At 37.5% G+C, this 19,319-nt stretch overlaps 1 protein-coding gene across 5 annotated transcripts in view; it reads left to right on the top strand.

Moving 5' to 3' along the window:
- The window catches only part of SETD2 (SET domain containing 2, histone lysine methyltransferase), a 126,738-nt gene that overhangs the window by 73,278 nt on the left and 34,141 nt on the right, over window positions 1-19,319 (top strand). Inside the window, exons 14-15 of one of the 5 annotated variants that reach the window (XR_003966805.1) lie at window positions 12,378-12,426; window positions 15,241-15,276. The exons of 2 other annotated variants lie outside the window; for them this stretch is intronic. Coding sequence is in view for 1 of the 3 variants with exons in the window: in XM_030306302.1 (XP_030162162.1) it covers window positions 12,378-12,426; window positions 15,241-15,424 (233 nt within the window). In the remaining 2 variants the exon portion in view is untranslated. Of the gene's footprint in view, window positions 1-12,377; window positions 12,427-15,240; window positions 15,425-19,319 lie in introns of those variants that run through there. 2 more of the 5 variants (XR_003966803.1, XM_030306302.1) reach the window with 2 other exon arrangements.

The following is a 19,319-nucleotide window of genomic DNA, read 5'->3' as shown; positions in this document are numbered from 1 at the left end:
TTATCCATTCATCTATCAGTGGATACTGGGATGCTTCCGTAATTTGGCTATTGGAAATTATGCTGCAATAAACATAGGGGTGGGTGTATATCTTCAAATTGGTGTTTTTGTATTCTTTGGGTAAATACCCAATAGTGTCATTGTTGGATCATAAGGTAATTCCATTTTTAACTTTTGAGGAACCTCCATACTGTTTTTCACAGTGGCTGCACCAGTTTGCAGTCTCACCAACAGTACAGGAAGATTCCTATTTCTCCATATCCTCGCCAACACTGTTGTTTATGTTTTTGATTTTAGCCATTCTGACAGGTGTGAAGTGATAGCTCATTGTGGTTTTGATTTGCATTTCCCTGATGATGCGTGTTGTTAAGCATATCTCTCTTGGCCATCTGGATGTTTGGAGAAATGTCTGTTCATGTCTCATGCCCATTTCTTACTGTATTATTTGTTTTTTGGGTGTTGAGTTGTATAATGTATAAATTCTTCATATATTTTGGACATTAACCCTTTGTGAGATATGTCATTTGCAAATATCTTCTTCCATACAGTAGGCTGCCTTTTAGTTTTGTGGGTTGTTTCCTTTACTGGGCAGAAGCTTTTTATTTTGATGACGTCCCAGTAGTTTATTTTTGCTTTTGTTTCCCTTGCCTCAGGAGACCTATTTAGAAAAATGTTGCTACAGCCAATGTCCGAGAAATTACTGCCTGTGCTCTCCGAGGATTTTTATGGTTTTAGGTCTCACATTTAGGTTCTTAACCCATTTTGAATTTATCTTCATGTATAGAGTAAGCCAGTGGTCCAGTTTCAGTATTTTGCATGGAGCCATCCAGTTCTCTCAGTAACATTTGTTGAAGAGGCTTTTTCCCATTTCCTATTCTTTCCTCCTTTCTCATAGATACATTGACCATATAAATGTGGATTTGTTTCTGTGATTTTTATCCTATTCCATTGATCTATGTGCTTATTTTTGTGCCAATACCATAGTGTTTCGATTACTACAGCCTTGTAGTATAACTGGAAATCTGGAATTGTGATATCTCCAGTGTTGTTCTTTTTCTTTTTTTTTTTTTTTTTTAATTTTTTTTTTAACGTTTTTTTATTTATTTTTGAGACAGAGAGAGACAGAGCATGAACGGGGGAGGGGCAGAGAGAGAGGGAGACACAGAATCGGAAGCAGGCTCCAGGCTCTGAGCCATCAGCCCAGAGCCCGACGTGGGGCTCGAACTCACGGACCGCGAGATCGTGACCTGGCTGAAGTCGGACGCTTAACCGACTGCGCCACCCAGGCGCCCCCAGTGTTGTTCTTTTTCAAGTTTGTTTTAGCTGTCCTGGGTCTTCTGTGGTTCCATACAAATTTTAGGATTGTTTTCTGTGAAAAATGTTGTTGGTATTTTGATAGGGATTGCATTAAATCTGTAGATTGCTTTGGGGTAGTATGGACATCTTAACAATATTTGTTTTTCCAATCCAGGAGCATGGAATATTTTTCCATTTATTTTTGTCATCTTCAGTTTCTTTCATTGGTGTTTTATAGTTTTCAGAGTACAGGTCTTTTACCTCCTGGGTTGAATTTATTCCTAGGTATTTTATTATCTTTGGTGCAATTGTAAATGGGACTGCTTTCTTAATTTCTCTTTCTGTTGCTTCATTGTTAATATAAAAATGCCACGGATTTCTGTATGTTGATTTTGTATCCTGCATCCTTACTGAATTCATTTATCAGTCTAGTAGGTTTTTGGTGGCGTCTTTAGGGTTTTCTATATGTAATACCATATCATCCACAGATAGTGAAAGTTTTACTTCATCCTAACCAATTTGGATACCTTTTATTCCTTCCTCTTGTCTGATTGCTGTGGCTAGCACTTCCAGTACTATGTTAAATAATGACCATCTACTCGTCACTGCAGCGTTGGGTTCACCAGTACAACCTGTAACTTCAGTGCAATCACTTGGAGGGCTGTGGTGATTTTAAAGCTTGAAAAATTTTAATTAGAAGAGATGGTTACATTTGAAAAGTGTAAGAAAAAATCTTAGATTTAGACTTAATTTGCTTAGAAAACAGAACTCTGAAAATGAGACACACTTAATCATCATAATCTTGGTTATTCTTCAGTGATTACTTAACACGAAAACGCTTATTTTTCTACACACGTTTACTACTGGCCTAGAGAGGCCTCAAAAGCAGGCACTTGTGTCACCTGTTCACCTTGTGCTTCAGTATTTTTTAGCATAAGCCCAGCACATTTTAGGTGTGTGTTGAATAAAACTGAGCATTGCTAAGGTAGATTCTTTGAATTAGAGTCAAGCTGGTTAAGGCTGGAGAAGAAGGAGGGGCCGGGGGACAAGTTTAAAGTGAACAACAGTGAACTGGGAGGGCTTTTTAAGGTATGGCATTTGCTGAAGAGCAGCATTTAGAAGTTGCCTTGGGTTCCTGAGGCCTCAGCCTGAGATGTCATAGCCCTCAGGTGGTGGTCTTTACCATGAATACAGCAGTAATGCCAAAAAAGTTTTTTGGTACTTTGTCGGGGGATTCTTTTGAGGCGTGTTATCTTTTTCTCCTCTTTTTATTTTAATTTTTAAATAGGCCTTTCCTGTACATGATACAAAGTTCAAAAGGCATACGGTGTGGTGTTTTGCTCCTACCCCTGACCCATGTCCTGTTCCCTGAAGGCAACCAGCACAACCAGCTTCTTGTATATCCTTCCAGAGATAATGTGTGCATACTGTGTGTGTGTATTTCTTTTTTTAGAAAACTGGCAGCACTCTTTAGCTCCTTGTTTTTATTTAATATATTATGAAGCTAGTTTCATGCCAATTTACAGAACTTAGCTTTCATACTGCATGGTATTTTATTGTAAAGGTATGCAATCATCAGTTTCCGTTTTAAAAATTTTTATTTATTTTTTTTTAGAGAGCATATGTGAGAGGGGAAGGGGGCAGAGGGGGGGAGAGAGAGAATCCCAACCAGGCTCCACACTCCATGCAGAGCCCAATGCAGGGCTTGATCCTATGACCCTGGGATCATGCCCTGAGGTGAAATCGAGTCAGATGCTCAACTGACTAAGCCACTAAGGTGCCCCTTATAATCATTATCCTTTTAATCCTATTAATCAGTTCCCTATTTTGGCCATTTCAGTTGATTTTTTTTTTTTTTTAAAGCTCAGCGCATAACTTTTATATAAATCATTTTGAACACATTTACATATGTGGGAATATACATGTTTGATAAATTACTAAAAGCAATATCTCTGAGTCCTGGTCTGTGTTTTCTGTCATATTCATAGGTCTTGCCAGATTGATCTTTATAGTTTCTGTACCAGTTTAACTCTCACCAGTAGTGTATGTACACAAAGGCATCTATCTCACTACACTCTGGTCAGCACAGGTACTGTGTAACTTTATCTTGGTCAGACTGGCACAGATGGAAAATTATTGAAGTGTTAATTTGCATGTCACTTACGCATGAAGTATTGAATATCTTTACATTTTTGTTTCCTGGTTTAAGAACTTTGACTCAATGTTTTGTCTATTTTTCTGAATGGCTAAAAACTGAGATTGATTCTTACTACCTTCCATTTCACGGGAGCCCATTTGTCTGAAGTTAGAAGAGTGTCTCTTTAGGGAGTTAAAGGAATAAATAAAATTATTATACTCCCTCTTTCCTTTACTCTCCCTTCCTCTGCCCCTCATAAGTGTGTGATTTTATGAAGTCTCCAGACGTTTATGTTCTCTTCTGAATTTTCGTTGTAGTCAGATTTTTTTAAAATTTTTTTTTTCAACATTTTTTTATTTATTTTTGGGACAGAGAGAGACAGAGCATGAACGGGGGAGGGGCAGAGAGAGAGGGAGACACAGAATCGGAAACAGGCTCCAGGCTCCGAGCCATCAGCCCAGAGCCTGACGCGGGGCTCGAACTCACGGATCGCGAGATCGTGACCTGGCTGAAGTCGGACGCTTTACTGACTGCGCCACCCAGGCGCCCCAGTAGTCAGATTTTAAGACCTCTGTGACCTGATGGAGACCCCTCTACTCCTACCATTTATAATACAGTTTGTGAGGTAAAACCACAGACTCTTATGCTCTACGGGGACATGATGATAGGAGTTAAATAATTCTTCCTTCTGTTAAAGGAAACTAAATCCTGGTTATAGAGCCATTACCACTGAAGGTATTTCACAGAATTTATGCTGACAGGAAAGGAGCTATGGTACATAGCAGTATTTGTCCAGTAGGTATATTTTCTTTGATTGGGCCTTGAGGTAGTGTAGGGCTGTAGACATGGAGGTGTTCTATGTTGTGTGTTCATTTTTTGATTTTGTTGTTAATTGAGAAACTGGATTTTTAATCTTTAAGCCAGTGTATAGAATGTGAATCAGGTTCCATGACATGGTCCTATTTTACCCAAAGTTGTTGTATGTTTCTCTAAGTTCTTACCTCTTTTTCTAAATTTTCAGTGTTCAGTAATCAGATAAATATTTGGCATGTTTGCTTTTGACACTAAAACTTCATAGATGCCCAAAAATCCTGAGAATATGGTGGGATATTTTGAAATCCTTTTCAAATACATTCAGTTACCTGGAAAAGCTTATCTTTAGGGACACTCTTTGTCTCAGGTCATGATCTCATGATTCGTGAGTTCAAGCCCCACATCGGACTCTCTGCTGTCAGCACAGAGCCCACTTTGGGTGCTCTGTCCCCCTCTCTCTGCCCCTGCCCCACTTGTGCTCTCCCCAAAATAAATACTTAAAAAAACTTATCTCTTGTGTAATTAAATGTATAAATCCACATGCGTGTGTGTGTGTGTATATATAATATGTGTGTGTGTATATATATATATACACACACACATATATACACACACACACATATATATACACACACATACACACGTATGTGGATTTATATATATATATATATATATATATATATATATATATGGATGTGGATCCACGCATGTGGATACACACACACACACACACACACACACACACACACACAGATATACAAGTATACGGTGTTCTTAGTATCTTAATTTTCACGGTTTTAAAATTGCTTAGAAAACAAACATTGTGACACAAAACATTAATTGATGAACTGAACACTAAAAGATTGTCATCCAAACATCCCTTCTCTGTTAACATTAGCATCTGTCTTTGTCTAGGGTTGTTGTGTTTCTTAGCCGAAGTCTCACTGTTCTAAAAATTGGGCAATGTAGTACAAATACAGTACAGATCTATTACAAAATAAAAATGCATTGATTTCATAAAGTCAGTGAAAATGATACTGAAGAAATAGTATACAAGAGTAGTAGTGTACTGGAAGCATTTTTAGAAAGAGTAATGAAAGGATTCTGAGAGACTTGGGCAAAAAGTGTGGCATCGTCTTAATCAGTCCATTATTTGGAAAAAGTATACCAAAAAATATCAGTGGTTGACTCATCTTTTTGGGGGAAGAATTGGAGAAGTTTTCTCTAGCTTACTGATTTGGAGATTGCAAATAAATTTTAGTGGGTTGGTGAATTTGCATAATCTGAATAAGGATAAATGGAATCATACAGTATAGCTTTTTCTATCTGGTCTTTACTTAGCATAATGTTTCCAGGATTCACCCATGTTGTAGCATGTATCAGTACTTAATTCCATTTTATAGCTGAATAGTATTATTCCCTTGTGTGGATATACCCAATTTTGTTACTCATTTGTATGGACATTTGTGTTGTTTCTACTTTTTGACTGTTAGGAATACAGTTACTGTGAATATTTATGTACACATTTTTGTGTGAAACTGGTTTTCATGTCTCTTGGGTATATACCTATGAGTAGAACTTGTGAGTCGTAGTAACTTTATATTTAACTTCTGAGGAACTGCCAGACTCTTTTCCCCAATAGCTGTACCATTTACAATGCAATGTAATAAGGTTTTTACCTTTACCTTTACCTGCAGTGTGTAAGGTTTTTAATTTCTCTAATTTCTCTACGTCCTCACTTTTTTACTTAGCATAATATCCTCAGGGATCATCCATGTTGTCATAAATGGCAAGATGTCCTTTTTTCTCATGACTGAATAAAACTGCATCATGTACATGTACACTGTATCTTCTCCATCTATTGATGGACACTTAGGTTGTTTCCATATCATGGCTAGTGTGAATGATGCTGTAGTGAACATGGGACTGCAGCTCTCTGAGATCCTGTTTTCATTCCCTTTGGATATATACCCGGAAGTGGAATGGCTGGCAAATGTTTATCAAAAAATAGAAAACATACTGTATGAATAAGTATAAAGACCTTCCACCTTTAAGTTTTATTTTCTTCTAGTCAGCCTATTTTTCTCTATGTACTTTCTCTCTCGGCAGTCTCCTAAGTACCACAATATAAGTTATGATCTCCTAAGATGTTCCCAAATTGTGGATCTCTTTCCTTAGCCTGTTTCCTAAATTTCAGATACATATTTTCAGCTTGCTTTTGACTCCTCCACTTGCCTTTTAGATACAAGTTCATAATCTTCTCTTACACGCTGGTTTATCATTCTCAGAGGTACATTTTTATTAAAAGCATCATCATTTTCGGGGCACCTGGGGGGCTCAGTCGGTTGAGCGTCCGACTTCGGCTCAGGTCATGATCTCACGGCTTGTGAGTTCGAGCCCCGCGTTGGGCTCGAACACAAAAACCATGAGATCATGACCTGAGCCGAAGTCAGGACGCTTACCAACTGAGCCCCCCAGGCACCCCTTGAATGACATCTTTACATCTTTTGCAGGTGTTATTTTAAGCAGCCACTTCTTGTTATTTGCACAAAAGTAGAGCTTGGATACTTGACCTATATTAAATGCCCACTTGTTGAATTTATATGCAAATATATGTTAATATATGCCTGTATCATATTCTAAGTGCTAAGTAATTCATTTACATTACTTTTCAGCGTTTTCCCATCACTCTCTCAGGAACTGTTAGTTGTTTTTGCTTTCTTTTGTTTTAAAGTATCTTGTGTGGTACTATTTACACTGTAGCTAATTAATAAATGTTTGACACAGAATTGAGAATCTTGAATCTTAGACCCTCCATAGTCTTGGTTTTCTTTTCTTTTTTTTTTTTTTTTTTTTTTTTTACGTTTATTTATTTTTGAGGCAGAGAGAGACAGAGCATGAACGGGGGAGGGGCAGAGAGAGAGGGAGACACAGAATCGGAAGCAGGCTCCAGGCTCTGAGCCATCAGCCCAGAGCCCAACGCGGGGCTTGAACTCACGGACCGCGAGATCGTGACCTGGGTCGAAGTCGGACGCTTAACCGACTGAGCCACCCAGGCGCCCCATATAGTCTTGGTTTTCAACATTCTCTTCTGGTAGAAAAATTTTGAGACCTTGTTGATCAGAAAAATGCCTCTATTTTGTTCTTGCTTGTTAGGCAAATCATAATTATCATTTGAAAATAAATTTTTCTTTAAAATGTTCAAGACATTGTATCATTTTCTAGCTTACAGTGTTGCTGTCTATTGAAGTCTGATGCCATTTCGTTTCCTTTGTTGTGGTAGGTGCTCTCATTTCTTCCATCTGGTGACTCATGTCTTTAAGTTCTAAAAACTTTGTGTGTGTGTGTGTGTGTGTGTGTGTGTGTGTGTGTGTGTGTGTGTGTGTGTGAGGGTGTTTTTGTTTTGTTTTTTCCTACTTCCTCAGTTTTCTCTCTCATGCTTTCTGGCATGTCTGTGTTAGATGTAGGTTATCTAGCGCTTATCCTCTAATTTTGTTTTTTGGTTTTCCACTTTCTTTCTTGACTTTTTGGTCTGCTTTCTGGGTGACATTCAGCTCTTTTTTCCATCACAGTTCTTATTTGTTCTTATCTTGCTGTCTTTTTTTAATAGCATCTTATTTCATTGATAGAGTATTATTTTTTTCTTTATGAAGCATCAGACAAAAGCACATGAAAGAGAATACAGTACATGGAATAGAATAAGATATGTAAGAATGCATGTACATTCAGTACTCCTTTCTTAGAAAGAAAACACAAATGGGTTTATATATATATATATTTTTTTTTTTTTTTGGTCTTCCACTGTCATTGTATAGGACTTCAGGATGGAACTGGAATAAACACATGTGTCTGTCTCCATGTTTTTGTTTTCTGCCTCTTTCTTTCTATGTACAACTCCTCGTCATCCTTTAAGACAATTCGGATGTTTATTTCCTTCAGGATACTTTCTCCAGTCCTCTCTCCTAAGGCCAGTTTTAGTATAAGATAGTATATGTTTCCTTTCTATTTTCCTCGAGTGCCTATGAGGTAGTAGTGGTGGTGGTTAAAAGTGTATGCTTTGGACAGAGACAAATCTAGGCTTAGATCCTGGGTCCAGTATAGAGCTCACTGTGGCATGTATGACCCTAGTATAGTTATTTAACCTGAGTATGTACTGTAGATATAATAAAGATACTTCTAATAGTGTAAAAGTATATGAGAATGCAATTAAAGGACGTGGCACACAGTAAGAATTGTCAGCCATGATTGTTAGCCTGTGAATTCCTTGGTGGCTGCTACTGTGTATCTCCAGTGTCCTTTAAACATAGGAGACCGTTAATATGTGCTTTTAACACAAAAATACTTGCTGTATAAATGAGCAAACCAGAATTCCACAAATAGCCATCAAAGAACTTGTGCTGTCTTTGTCTATAAATTAAAAACAACTCCACACACATTTACAGGCTTTTATAAGGGATGTTGGATGCATTGCTTGTGCATGGATTTATTAGTGATTCAGTGTTTATCGAACAATTTCTGGAGATTGATTTAGAGCCTTTGATGGAAGAGGAATGATTGATAGACTTAAGGGTAAGCTGTTCTAAGCACTGAAAAGAGTTCAAAATGTTGTAGAGGCGTACTTATTAGTCTGACCCTGGAAATATGCAATGTCTAGTCTATGGTTATATAGGCCTGTAAGTAGCATTCTTACCAGGGATGAAAGAGAATGATGGTATAGATTTAGTGATTAAAAAAAAAAAAAAAAAGAGCTATGCAATACTTTGAATTTCTTTAGCACTGTGTGGTTGATTTCTGCACATTATTAGTAGAATTTCACTTATTAGTGCAATCAACAAACAATTGAGTGTTGCCTTTGTGTCAGACATTTTCTTGGTACTAGAGATAGAGCAAAGAGTAAGATAGTGTTGGCCCTTAAGAATTACAGCTTTGAGTGTGTATGTGTATGTGTTAGGAGCAGCAGCGTAGACACCAAAGGAGTAAAGCGGGATGATAGGTAAAGAATATTAGGTGGAGTGGGGAACTAGATTCTTTTCGGCCCCTCTGAAGGCAGGGTTAGTCCCTGAACCCAGGTCTCCTGACTCATGGTTTAGTGTTCTTTCATAACATGCTAGTCTTTTGAGTAGAATTTTTAGCAGACCAAAGTAAGTTTACATGGAGGGTTAGGGTGAATGAAGCCAACTCAAACATTTTCTTCAGTGGATTCTGTGGCCTGCAGATAGGACATTATTCTCGAGTTCCATATTACATAAGCTACCATTATTGCTATTTATTCTTAAGACAGAATGATTTTAAGAAATAGTATAGTAATCTTCACATGACTGCTTCCTTCTCAGTTTACATTATTGTGGGGCTTTGGAAAAATTCAGGGCCTCAAAATAGACAATCTGAGTTTCCAGTTTAATTTTATATACAGCTTTAACTATATGAAGACGAGGATCCAGTTAGTAGCTCCCAAGTGCTTGGGTGCATGTTAATGGAATTTACTCCCCATAGTTTGACGCACACAGTAAAAGTCAATAGCTTTTGGTCATGAGTCAGTAATAATCTTCCATTTTGTGAACATTGGAATGCATTTTCTACTTTAGTAGTTGCTCTAAACTTTTGAATGAAGTTAGGAATATATTTTTGAGAAACATTTTCTTTGGTACCTTAACTGCCACCATAGAATAGGTCCCAACTTGAAGTCTGTGTAATAAATTATGATAAATGTTTGTAATGAATACTTGTAATGCCCAAGACCTTAGGCAAAAGAAACTATATAGGTAAAAATTTTGTAATCCTTAGTTGACACAGACTTATGTATCCCTGTGTCTGTTCTAAGCCCCCTTTGTGAATGAACATGTTATCTTTTTGGAGTACCTAAATTTACAGAGGACCTAATGCAACAGTCATGTTGAAGCCTTTAAAAATGAATAGAACATGTGTTTTTCCTTATAGTGTGGGTAGGTGGTGATGAGTGGCATTCTTACTTTTTCCCAAGTTTGATAACCCCTCTGAGAGGTGGACAGAGGAGTCGACAGAGCTAAGAGTATCAGCTTTGTCCTTTCTGTCTTTATTCCTGATTCACCATTATAGCTGGACACTGACAGCTCGACAGCTCCAAGCATCCCTCAGAGGAGCCACCCCCAGGTGGTTTGAGCTGAGGACAGGCATATACAGTTCTTTCTCTCAAATTCTCCCTTGTGAGGAGAGTGTGTGAAGGCTGCTAAGAGAAGCTAGTAGTTCAGTGGTTCTCAACGTTCTGTAGGCATCAGAATCATCTAGAGAGCTTTAAAAAAAAAAAAGCGTAGGCACCCCTGGGTTGCTCAGTTGGTTGGGCGTCAGACTCTTGATTTCGGCTCAAGTCATGATCTCATGGTTCGTGGGATTGAACCCCATGTCAGGCTCTGCACTGTCAAGCGCAGAGCCTGCTTGGGATTCTCTCCCTATCCCTCCCCCACTCGTGTGCAAGTGCGTGCTCTCCCTCCCTCCCCCTGCCCCCAAAACAAATTAATTTTTAAAAATACAGATACTTGGGACCAGTGCCTGGAATTTTAGATTTAATTTGTCTGGGATGGTATTTCTATAAAAGTTTCCTGGAGCAGTCTAATTGTGCAGCCAGAGTTCCAGTGGAAGTCCTACACAGGAAAGAGGGACTGGGGGAATAGAGAATGCCACCTGCATTTATGTGTGAGTCCCTAAAGTGGTACTCCTTCCCAAATAATGCCACCGTTCACCATTTCCTGTGTAGTACAGGAGATTAAATTGCTCTGGAGTCAGACTATCTGAAAGCATCATAACCTTAAAAATGGAGATGATAGTACTTAATTCATAGAGTTGTTTTGAAGCTCAAATAAAGTAATGTGTTTGAAATGCCTAGTGTGATACCTGGCACACAGGATAAGTGCACATCTAATTAGGACATCTTTATTAAGTAATTTGTCAGCACGCATGGGGTGTTGAATAATTATTTCTAAAAAATCTACATTCGTATAGATTGCTCTTTATCTGTGTGGTTCATATTTGTCATTTTTAATCACAGCTGAATATTAAATCTTGACCCTTCTTCAGTTGTATAGCATGTGGGTTATTTCTCGTTTTCCACAAATAATTGCTAGAACTGACAATTACGTGGAAAGAGGAGTTCTTTGATTTTTTTGGAGTACAGTTGCTTAAAAAAATGGAATTACCAGCTCGTATAGGTATGGTTAATATTATGAGGTTACTATAAAGTGGAGGTATCATGTGATAAACCATTGAGGATGTGTAGATTTGCCATTTGCCCACTTAACCAAGGTGACTGAATAAGGGAATGTTGTGCCTTGCCAAGAAGTACTTGATGGACTAGAAAGTGAGGGATTGTCAGGGAACAGGACATGTTCTAGGCCTTAGATTCATATAGCAAGAAAAGGTATTGAGGGCTGAAAAACAGTTTACATTTGTAGAGAACAATTTTGGTACAGCATTGATGCTATTTCAAGAATGACAGTGATCTAATCTTTACCTTTCCTTTTTTAAAAATAACAATACGTAAGTAGATATTACATTTGGCCATTAGCCAAGTTGGTTTTGCATTTATATAAAAATATGAATAATGGGCATTGTCTTTAGACATAAGTTTTTTCAGAGGTGTTTTTATATAGCTGAGTAATTACTAACCTTTTTTCCCTTAAGTAGGGATGGCAAGTGAGAGGTTAGAATTGTTCTTATGAATACTCTCGATAAAGGAACTTTAGATGAGTTCATTTTATATGCAGAAGCTTTGCAGAAATGAAGATTATCAGGAAGTATATTCCTGCCAGAAATGTAATGTCCAAGTTACTTAGTCTGCCACTTGGCTGATGAGATCAGACAAGCCTGGTAGGTGTTTAAAAAACAAAACATACATATACATAATAAATGTGTGTGTGTGTATGTGTGTATGTACATGAGTTCATATAAGTTCTTATTTCTGAGGGACCAGGATCTATTCTTAAAGCTAGATGTAAGTCAGATTTTGGAGAATAATTAAATACCAGTCTGTTCCTTCCTAGTTCTTTCTTGCCATGTGAAGTCAATCAGCTTCAAAGCAATCACCACTTCCACTCCATACTAATAACTCTTCTTTTGGTTTTTGTTTTTTTTTTTTTTTGTTTTTTTTTTGTAATTGCAGGAGGTTTATCGAATTCCAAAGAAAAGTCAAACTGAAAAGGAGAACACAAGTAGGTATTCAGAGGTACTCTGTGTATATGGCTTTACAAATACTCTTTTGGAAATATGCAGAGGTAAATGATAAGAATTTTAGCTATTTTGTTTTTGAAACCCAACAGTATGTAATTAGGTGAATGAAGTATTTGGTGTAAAAGTTTGTGAACTTGCCTTTTTATTCTTTCTTAGTGAATTTTTGCCAAAAGAGATGTCCCTTTACACTACCTTTGGTGTTGCTTTCCTTGAAGTCACTGCTTTTAGTAGCTTTTCTTCCATTTATTTGTCCCTCTAGAACAGGCATTGTTAAACCTGTACTCCTAAATGTCTGTATAAGTCTTTACCTGTAGATGTTTATATGCAGAATCCTTTATTTACATTCATTTTTCTAGGGAAAATTAAAAACTTTCATCAGGTTCTCAGGGACTCAGTGATCCCTCAAAAGGTTAAGAGTCATTACAGGGACACCTGGCTGATTCAGTCGGTGGAACACATGACTCTTGATCTCGGGGTTGTGGGTACGAGCCCCATGTTGGGTTTTGAGATTAATTAAAAATAAAATCTCGAAAAAAAAGAAAAAGAATCATTCCAGAAAAGGTAACAGGGAGGCCATGGTAGTCTGGTTTCTGGGTTTTACTACTTAGTTGTGTTTCCAGCGTACTTCTTTAAAGATGAAAACAATGGATCTTATGGTGGCTGTTGTTGATCTCTTGAGCCCTCCAGTATTGACCCAATATAGAGTGAAGGAGCCAGTGTGATCATATTTTTGGTCTTTTTCTTTTTGTTTCTTTTTTTCTTTTTCTTTATTTTTGGCATGAAGAGCTTTTTATAGTCTTAAAACTTAGTGGTTAAATAATCATATAGGTTAATGCCCTGTGAGGTGTACTTTGTACCGTTGTTGGGGTTTTGTTTTTGTCTTGGGTATTTTTAACTCTATTGGTTTAGTGTCTTCATAGCCAAACATCCTAGTTAGGGCTGGAAAGAATTCCTCCCATAAGAAAGAAGGCAGGGTTGAGTAGTGCTGGTTGGCAAAACCAGTGGCACCACTATAAGCTTGATCATCAGAGGCTAGCTTCTCTGGGCTCACTGAGCTGAAATCAATAGCAGGATGGGCAAAGCTTAAATTTCTGTGGGGTTTTTCCCCCAATATTTTGCAAATATCTACTCTGGGGTGCCCTCTGAGAGCGATGCCCTTTGAGAGGCATCTATAATGGAAGACTAATCTTTTCAGGAAGCAGCCTTTTGTGTGCCAACTTCAGTTTCTCCTTCACATAAGTGCCCCAGCCTCAACCAGTCTCAGTCTTTTATAAGAAATACTTACAATTGAAGCCTAGCTTCTATGTTAACCCTCAATGGCAAGAAATTAAAAAGCTTAGAACTTGTAAAATTCCTAAGAACTGTAAAATATTTTGGGAAATATGTAGCCTAGCTTTACTTTCGTTTTATAATATGAAAACATCAGCCTGAATAAATGGAATGACATCTGCCTCACATATTCCAAGACACAGTGTCAGAATATGAAGTTAGTATGATTCCTTTTCTTATTTTACCAGGATATAGTGGAGAAATAGTCACATTTTAAGGAAGTTAACATCAGTACATGGAACCTGTTGTAAGAAGGAAATAGAGTAGTCGTGGGCAGATCCAGGTGAAACTAAGCAGAAGGATGTGGTGCTAATACCTTGTGAGCTGGAACAATTGTTTTAATTGTGTAGTGTTTTCTACCAGTGTGTGGTGTAGATGAGCTCTATGAGCTTCTCACTGACAAATACTCATACGTGGCCATTGATTAGTAACTGTTTTGCAAACAAATTAGTGGGAGTTTTTGGCCCACTAAAAGGAGAACTGCAAGAATGGCATATGTAAACCTAACCGTGATGCCAGGGAAGAAAACAAGTGATAGCATGTTTTTCTGAGGTGAGAAGAAAAAACAGTTAATGTTTATTGAGAATCTGCTTTGTGCTCTGAGAGATATTTTATAAGAAATTCTTTCCACAGGACAAGAGCAATCTGATTAATCAAGTAGCAATGCTAACATACACAAAGCAGTGGCATATAATACCAGTTAATTTATATTGGAATATTCATTGGTGGGATTTAGACTTCTTAGGGAGATGAGAAACTAGGAGGTGTGGTCAGTGAAAAGTAGCACTTAGCACAGCTTTTGGGAACAGTGACAATGATATTGGGGAAGACCATTCTAGGTAAAGAGGCTGAGTGGAAAAGTTTAATAGTATCATCTTTCAGTAGGAAGATGGCATTCTTTTTTTGAAGATGTAACTCTGGCTTTGATAACTTCATGAGTTATCAGCTATTATCATTTGTGTTTGAAATATTTTCATTTTGAAATGGTAGTTCATAAAAAATTCTCTAATCCGTTTTTCTTTTTCTTTTTTTTGTTAAACTAAAAAGACATTTATTTCCCTTTGAAGTTTTTATGCTTAGCATGCCAGGCTGCTCTTCTACAAATTGTAAATATACAGAGTTACAGGGACAGTAGAAGGCTTTTACATTTTGAACTGCAAGCAGACTGCCTTGTTAAAGGTAACGGGAACATCTCGCATGCATGTGTTCCACAGAACTTGTTAGAAAGGCTGAAGGCTTGGACTGAGAGTTTGGGAAAGGTAGAAAAGAGAATTCATGGCAGAGACTTTCAGGAAGTAGAGTGTACACACACACAACACGTTGTTTCTCATCCAAATTCAGGATGGGCATATGAGGGAGGAATCCATAGATCCATTTGTTGGATAGAAATTGTGTTCTACAGTTGACGTGCTATCATGATGGAGAAGAGTCTGCCAAGTAAATTTTTAAAAACCCTTTTCCCTTAGTAACTGAACGAGGAAGGGATGCTGTTGGCTTCAGAGATCAAACAGCTGCCCCAAAGACTCCTAACAGGTCAAGAGAGAGAGACCCAGACAAGCAAACTCAAAATAAAGAGAAAAGGAAACGAAGGGGCTCTCTCTCACCACCTTCTTCTGCCTATGAGCGGGGAACAAAAAGGCCAGATGACAGGTAAGTGGCCTGTGTGAGTTACTCTCTTTTCTGAGCCAGTCAGAAAGTTCCCAAGTCAGTACTTCTGATTTGGGGCACCAAGGGGTTTTGGAATAAGTATATTCTCTTGATAAATGAGTATAAAACTTCACTGATAAATATTGAGACAGAGTCTCTTTTGACAGTGAAGACTAGTGGATTTTCAGTACTTGAATGGTTTCTACTTGATAACATTTAAATGTTATTTGACGAGCCAGAGACTTGTTCTTTCAAGGGAGTGGAGGTGGGTGGGAGATAACTCTTCAGAGGTAATGATAAATCTTCTAAAGTCAGAACTTTTTTTTAGTGAATCTTGTGCCTTACCAGTCAGAATGCTGGTTGATCTCTGTGTCAGAGGCTATCTTCCTCACGCTTGTAGAAAAACAAGCTGCATGATTGGTCACTGGGGACTAGAAAACATTTATTCCGGAGAAGTTCTTTTTAAATTAAATTTATTTGTTTGAAAAAATGAGATATAGCATTCATATAGTGTAATTGCCAAAATTTTAATTTTGGGTTGTCAGGGTTTATAATAGTAAATCCATCATGATTTTAATTTGCATTACCCTAATTACTAAACAGATTAAACATCTTGTCATACGTTTATTGGCCATTCCTGTTTCTTCTGTGAAGTGTCTTTTCATATGTGCTGTTCATTTACCTTTTTGAGTTTTAGGAATTTTTTTTTTTTTTAAGATTCTTTATACTCTAAATATAATTCTGCTTGGGTGATAATTTTTGCAAATATTTTTTTCCCAGTTTGTGGCTTGCATTTTGACTCTTTTGTGTCTTTTGATATACAGAATTTATTAATTATGGTATAATTGAATATATCACACATATTGTATGTTTCCTTCATGGTCAGTGCTTTTACTGTGTTTTAAGAAATTCTTTCTGGGGCACTTGGGTGGCTCAGTCAGTTAAGCATCTGACTCTGGATTCAGCTCAGGTCATGATCTCACGGTTGGTGGGTTCAAGCCCCACGTCGGGCTCTATGCGGACAGCTCAGAACCTAGAGCCTGCTTCAGATTCTGTCTCTGTCTCTCTCTGCCCTTGCCCCGCTCATGCTCTATTTCTCTAGGTCTCAAAAATAAATAAATGAATAAACAAATAAAACAAAACAACAGATGGCTGTCAAGAAATTCTTTCTGGCACACCTGGGTGGCTCAGTCAGTTAAGCATCTGACTCTGGATTCGGCTCAGGTCATGATCTCATGGTTTGTGGGAGCAAGCCCCACGTTGGGCTCCGCACTGACAGCACAGAGCCTACTTGGGATTCTCTCTCTCTGCCCCTCCCCTGCTTGCGCTCACACTCTGTCTGCCTGCCTGTCTCTCTCTCTCTCTCTCTCTCTCTCAAAATGAATAAATTTAAAAATTTTTTTAACTAAAAAAAAAACTTCTTCCCTACTCTTGAGGCAATGATACTCTTTTCTTTCTTTCTTGTCCTTAATTTATTGGGAATTAATTTTTGTGTATGTTGTGAGGTAGGTTTATGGTTTCTTTTTTTTTTCTAAGTGAATACCCAGTCTCTGTACCATTTACTTGAAAGCCCATCCTTTCTCCTTGATCTGCAGCACGCTCTCTCCAACAAGTTCTCATATGTGGGAGGATCTGGTTTGGGGCTCATAATGTGTCTGTAGCTCATATTAAGTCTTGATAGCAAGTAGGACAGGTCCCTCCTTGATCTTCTGGGATGTCATGTCTTTTCTCAGACTTGTTCTCCTTCAGATCTGCTTGTCAGATTCCCTCCACCCATCTCACCCAAAAGATGATTCTGAGAAGACTTGACATCTTTACAGTTTTAAGGAGTCCTATTCCTATATTCAAATTGAGTATTCAGATATTTTCTGTTTAACTAGGTCTTCTTTAATACTTTAAATAAAGATTAAGTTCTTCATTAATCTCCTGTTTACATTTTCTCTATAAAGACTTAACGTATCTTGGTATATTCTTTTCTGAAAACCTTAACTTTTTTGTTACATTTTCAGTTTGTTGCTTGTGTTTAGATACCGCAGTTGACTTTTGTATATTGATCTCATGCTGGCAACCATACAAAACTCTCAATGATATTTCAAAGTGTAGGGGTTTTTGCCCTTTTTTTGGGTCTTTGCCAACAGTCCATATCCTATGAATTTGGTTTTTTTCCTTTCTAATCCTTTTGCTTTGTTCTTGTTATTTTACTAGCAACACATCCAATACAAATCACAGAATAACAGCGTTTTTTATTTTGGTAATTGATTGCTATTCATGTTTTATTCCACTCTTTTGGACATATATATACACACACACACACACACACACACACACACACACACACTAATTGGAGTAATTGGGATTCTTAGCTCCCTAATTTTCAGCATTTTTTGTCTTCAAATGAAAGTGAGGATTTTAATTTCTTCATAAGTACCATTGCACTACTCTTGTGATAGTATAGCTTTGTCATAATTTAGTTCTAAATACTATCAGGCTTTACAGTCTGTTTACTTTTTTTTTTTTTTTTTTTTTAGTTTTTGTTTATTTTGAGAGAGAGAGAGAGAGAGAGAGAGAAGACAAGTGGGGAAGGGGAAGAGAGAGAGGGAGACACAGAATCCGAAGCAGTCTCCGGGCTCTGAGCTGTCAACGCAGAGCTCGATGCAGAGCTTGAACCCGTGAACCACGAGATCATAATCTGAGCCAAAGTCAGATGCTTAACTGACTGAGCCACCAGGCACCCCCTTCTTTTGTTAAGTTTCAAATTTAATTGCCATTCATTGGTTTGTATTTTACCAGTTCTTAGAATTTTATTGAGACTGGCTGTATAGTCTGTTTTGTTTGATATTAATAGAAGTATGCTATCTTCCTATTGATAGGATTTAACTGAAATTTTTTATTTCCTTTTTACTTTTAACTTTTCTGTGTCTCATACATAGTTTATAGCTGATTGATATTTTAATTCTTTGTGGTATTTAACTAGTTTCACTTTAATAAAATCTAAATTTAATCCATATCCTAAACAACATAAGTACTTTAGGATACTTTAACTCTGATCATTCAGCCTTCCCAATTTATATGCCATTATTGTCCAATATTATAATTTCTTGTTCCTCCTCCTTCCCTGTCAGTTATTGTTAATTTTTTTATATGTACACAAATTGATTTATTTAGTTTGTTTACATTAATTAGGGTTTTTTTGTTCTCCTTTCTTTTTCCTTAGACCTTCCTTTAAAAGATTTCCTTTAGGGGACCCTGGGTGGCTCAGTTGGTTAAGCGTCCGACTCTTGATTTGAGTTGAGATTGAGCCTCGTGTTGGGCTCTGCACTGGGCACTGAGCCTACTTGAGATTCCATCTCTCCTCTCCCTCTGCTCTTCCCCAGCTTGTGCTCTTTCTCACTCTTCCTGGCTCTTTCTCACTCCAACAACAACAACAACAAAAGATTTCCTTGATGAGTTTTTGTTCATACTGTGTTTCAATTTTGTCTGAAAAATCTTTTTGGTTTTCATTGCTCACCCTCAGTTTTAAAAATCAGTTTTATTTAATCAGTAGATAAAAATTACTTACAGAAATATTCAGTTTTAAGTGTGTAATTCAAAGTGTTTTGTCAAATGCATGCAGTTAAGTAACCACCACTACAGTCATGGTATAGACACTTCTGTCATCTCAGAAAATTTTCTTGAGCTCTTTGGAGTCAGTCCCCTTTGCCTACCCCTAGTTGCTGGCAGCCATTGCTCTGCTTTCTGATGCTCTGTTTTTGTCTTTTCCAGAATGTGATACATATAGTATCATAGTCTAGATAGTATTTGAATCTGTCTTTCACTTAGCAGATTGCATTTGAAATCCATTCATGTTGTTATGTCTCAGTAGTTCCTTTTATTGATGAGTGGGTAGTCTATTGGATAG

This window comes from Lynx canadensis, chromosome A2, assembly GCF_007474595.2.
Source record: "Lynx canadensis isolate LIC74 chromosome A2, mLynCan4.pri.v2, whole genome shotgun sequence".
NCBI lineage: Eukaryota > Metazoa > Chordata > Mammalia > Carnivora > Felidae > Lynx > Lynx canadensis.
Note: the sequence above shows the minus strand (reverse complement) of the source record. Positions and strands in the feature narration are given on the sequence as shown.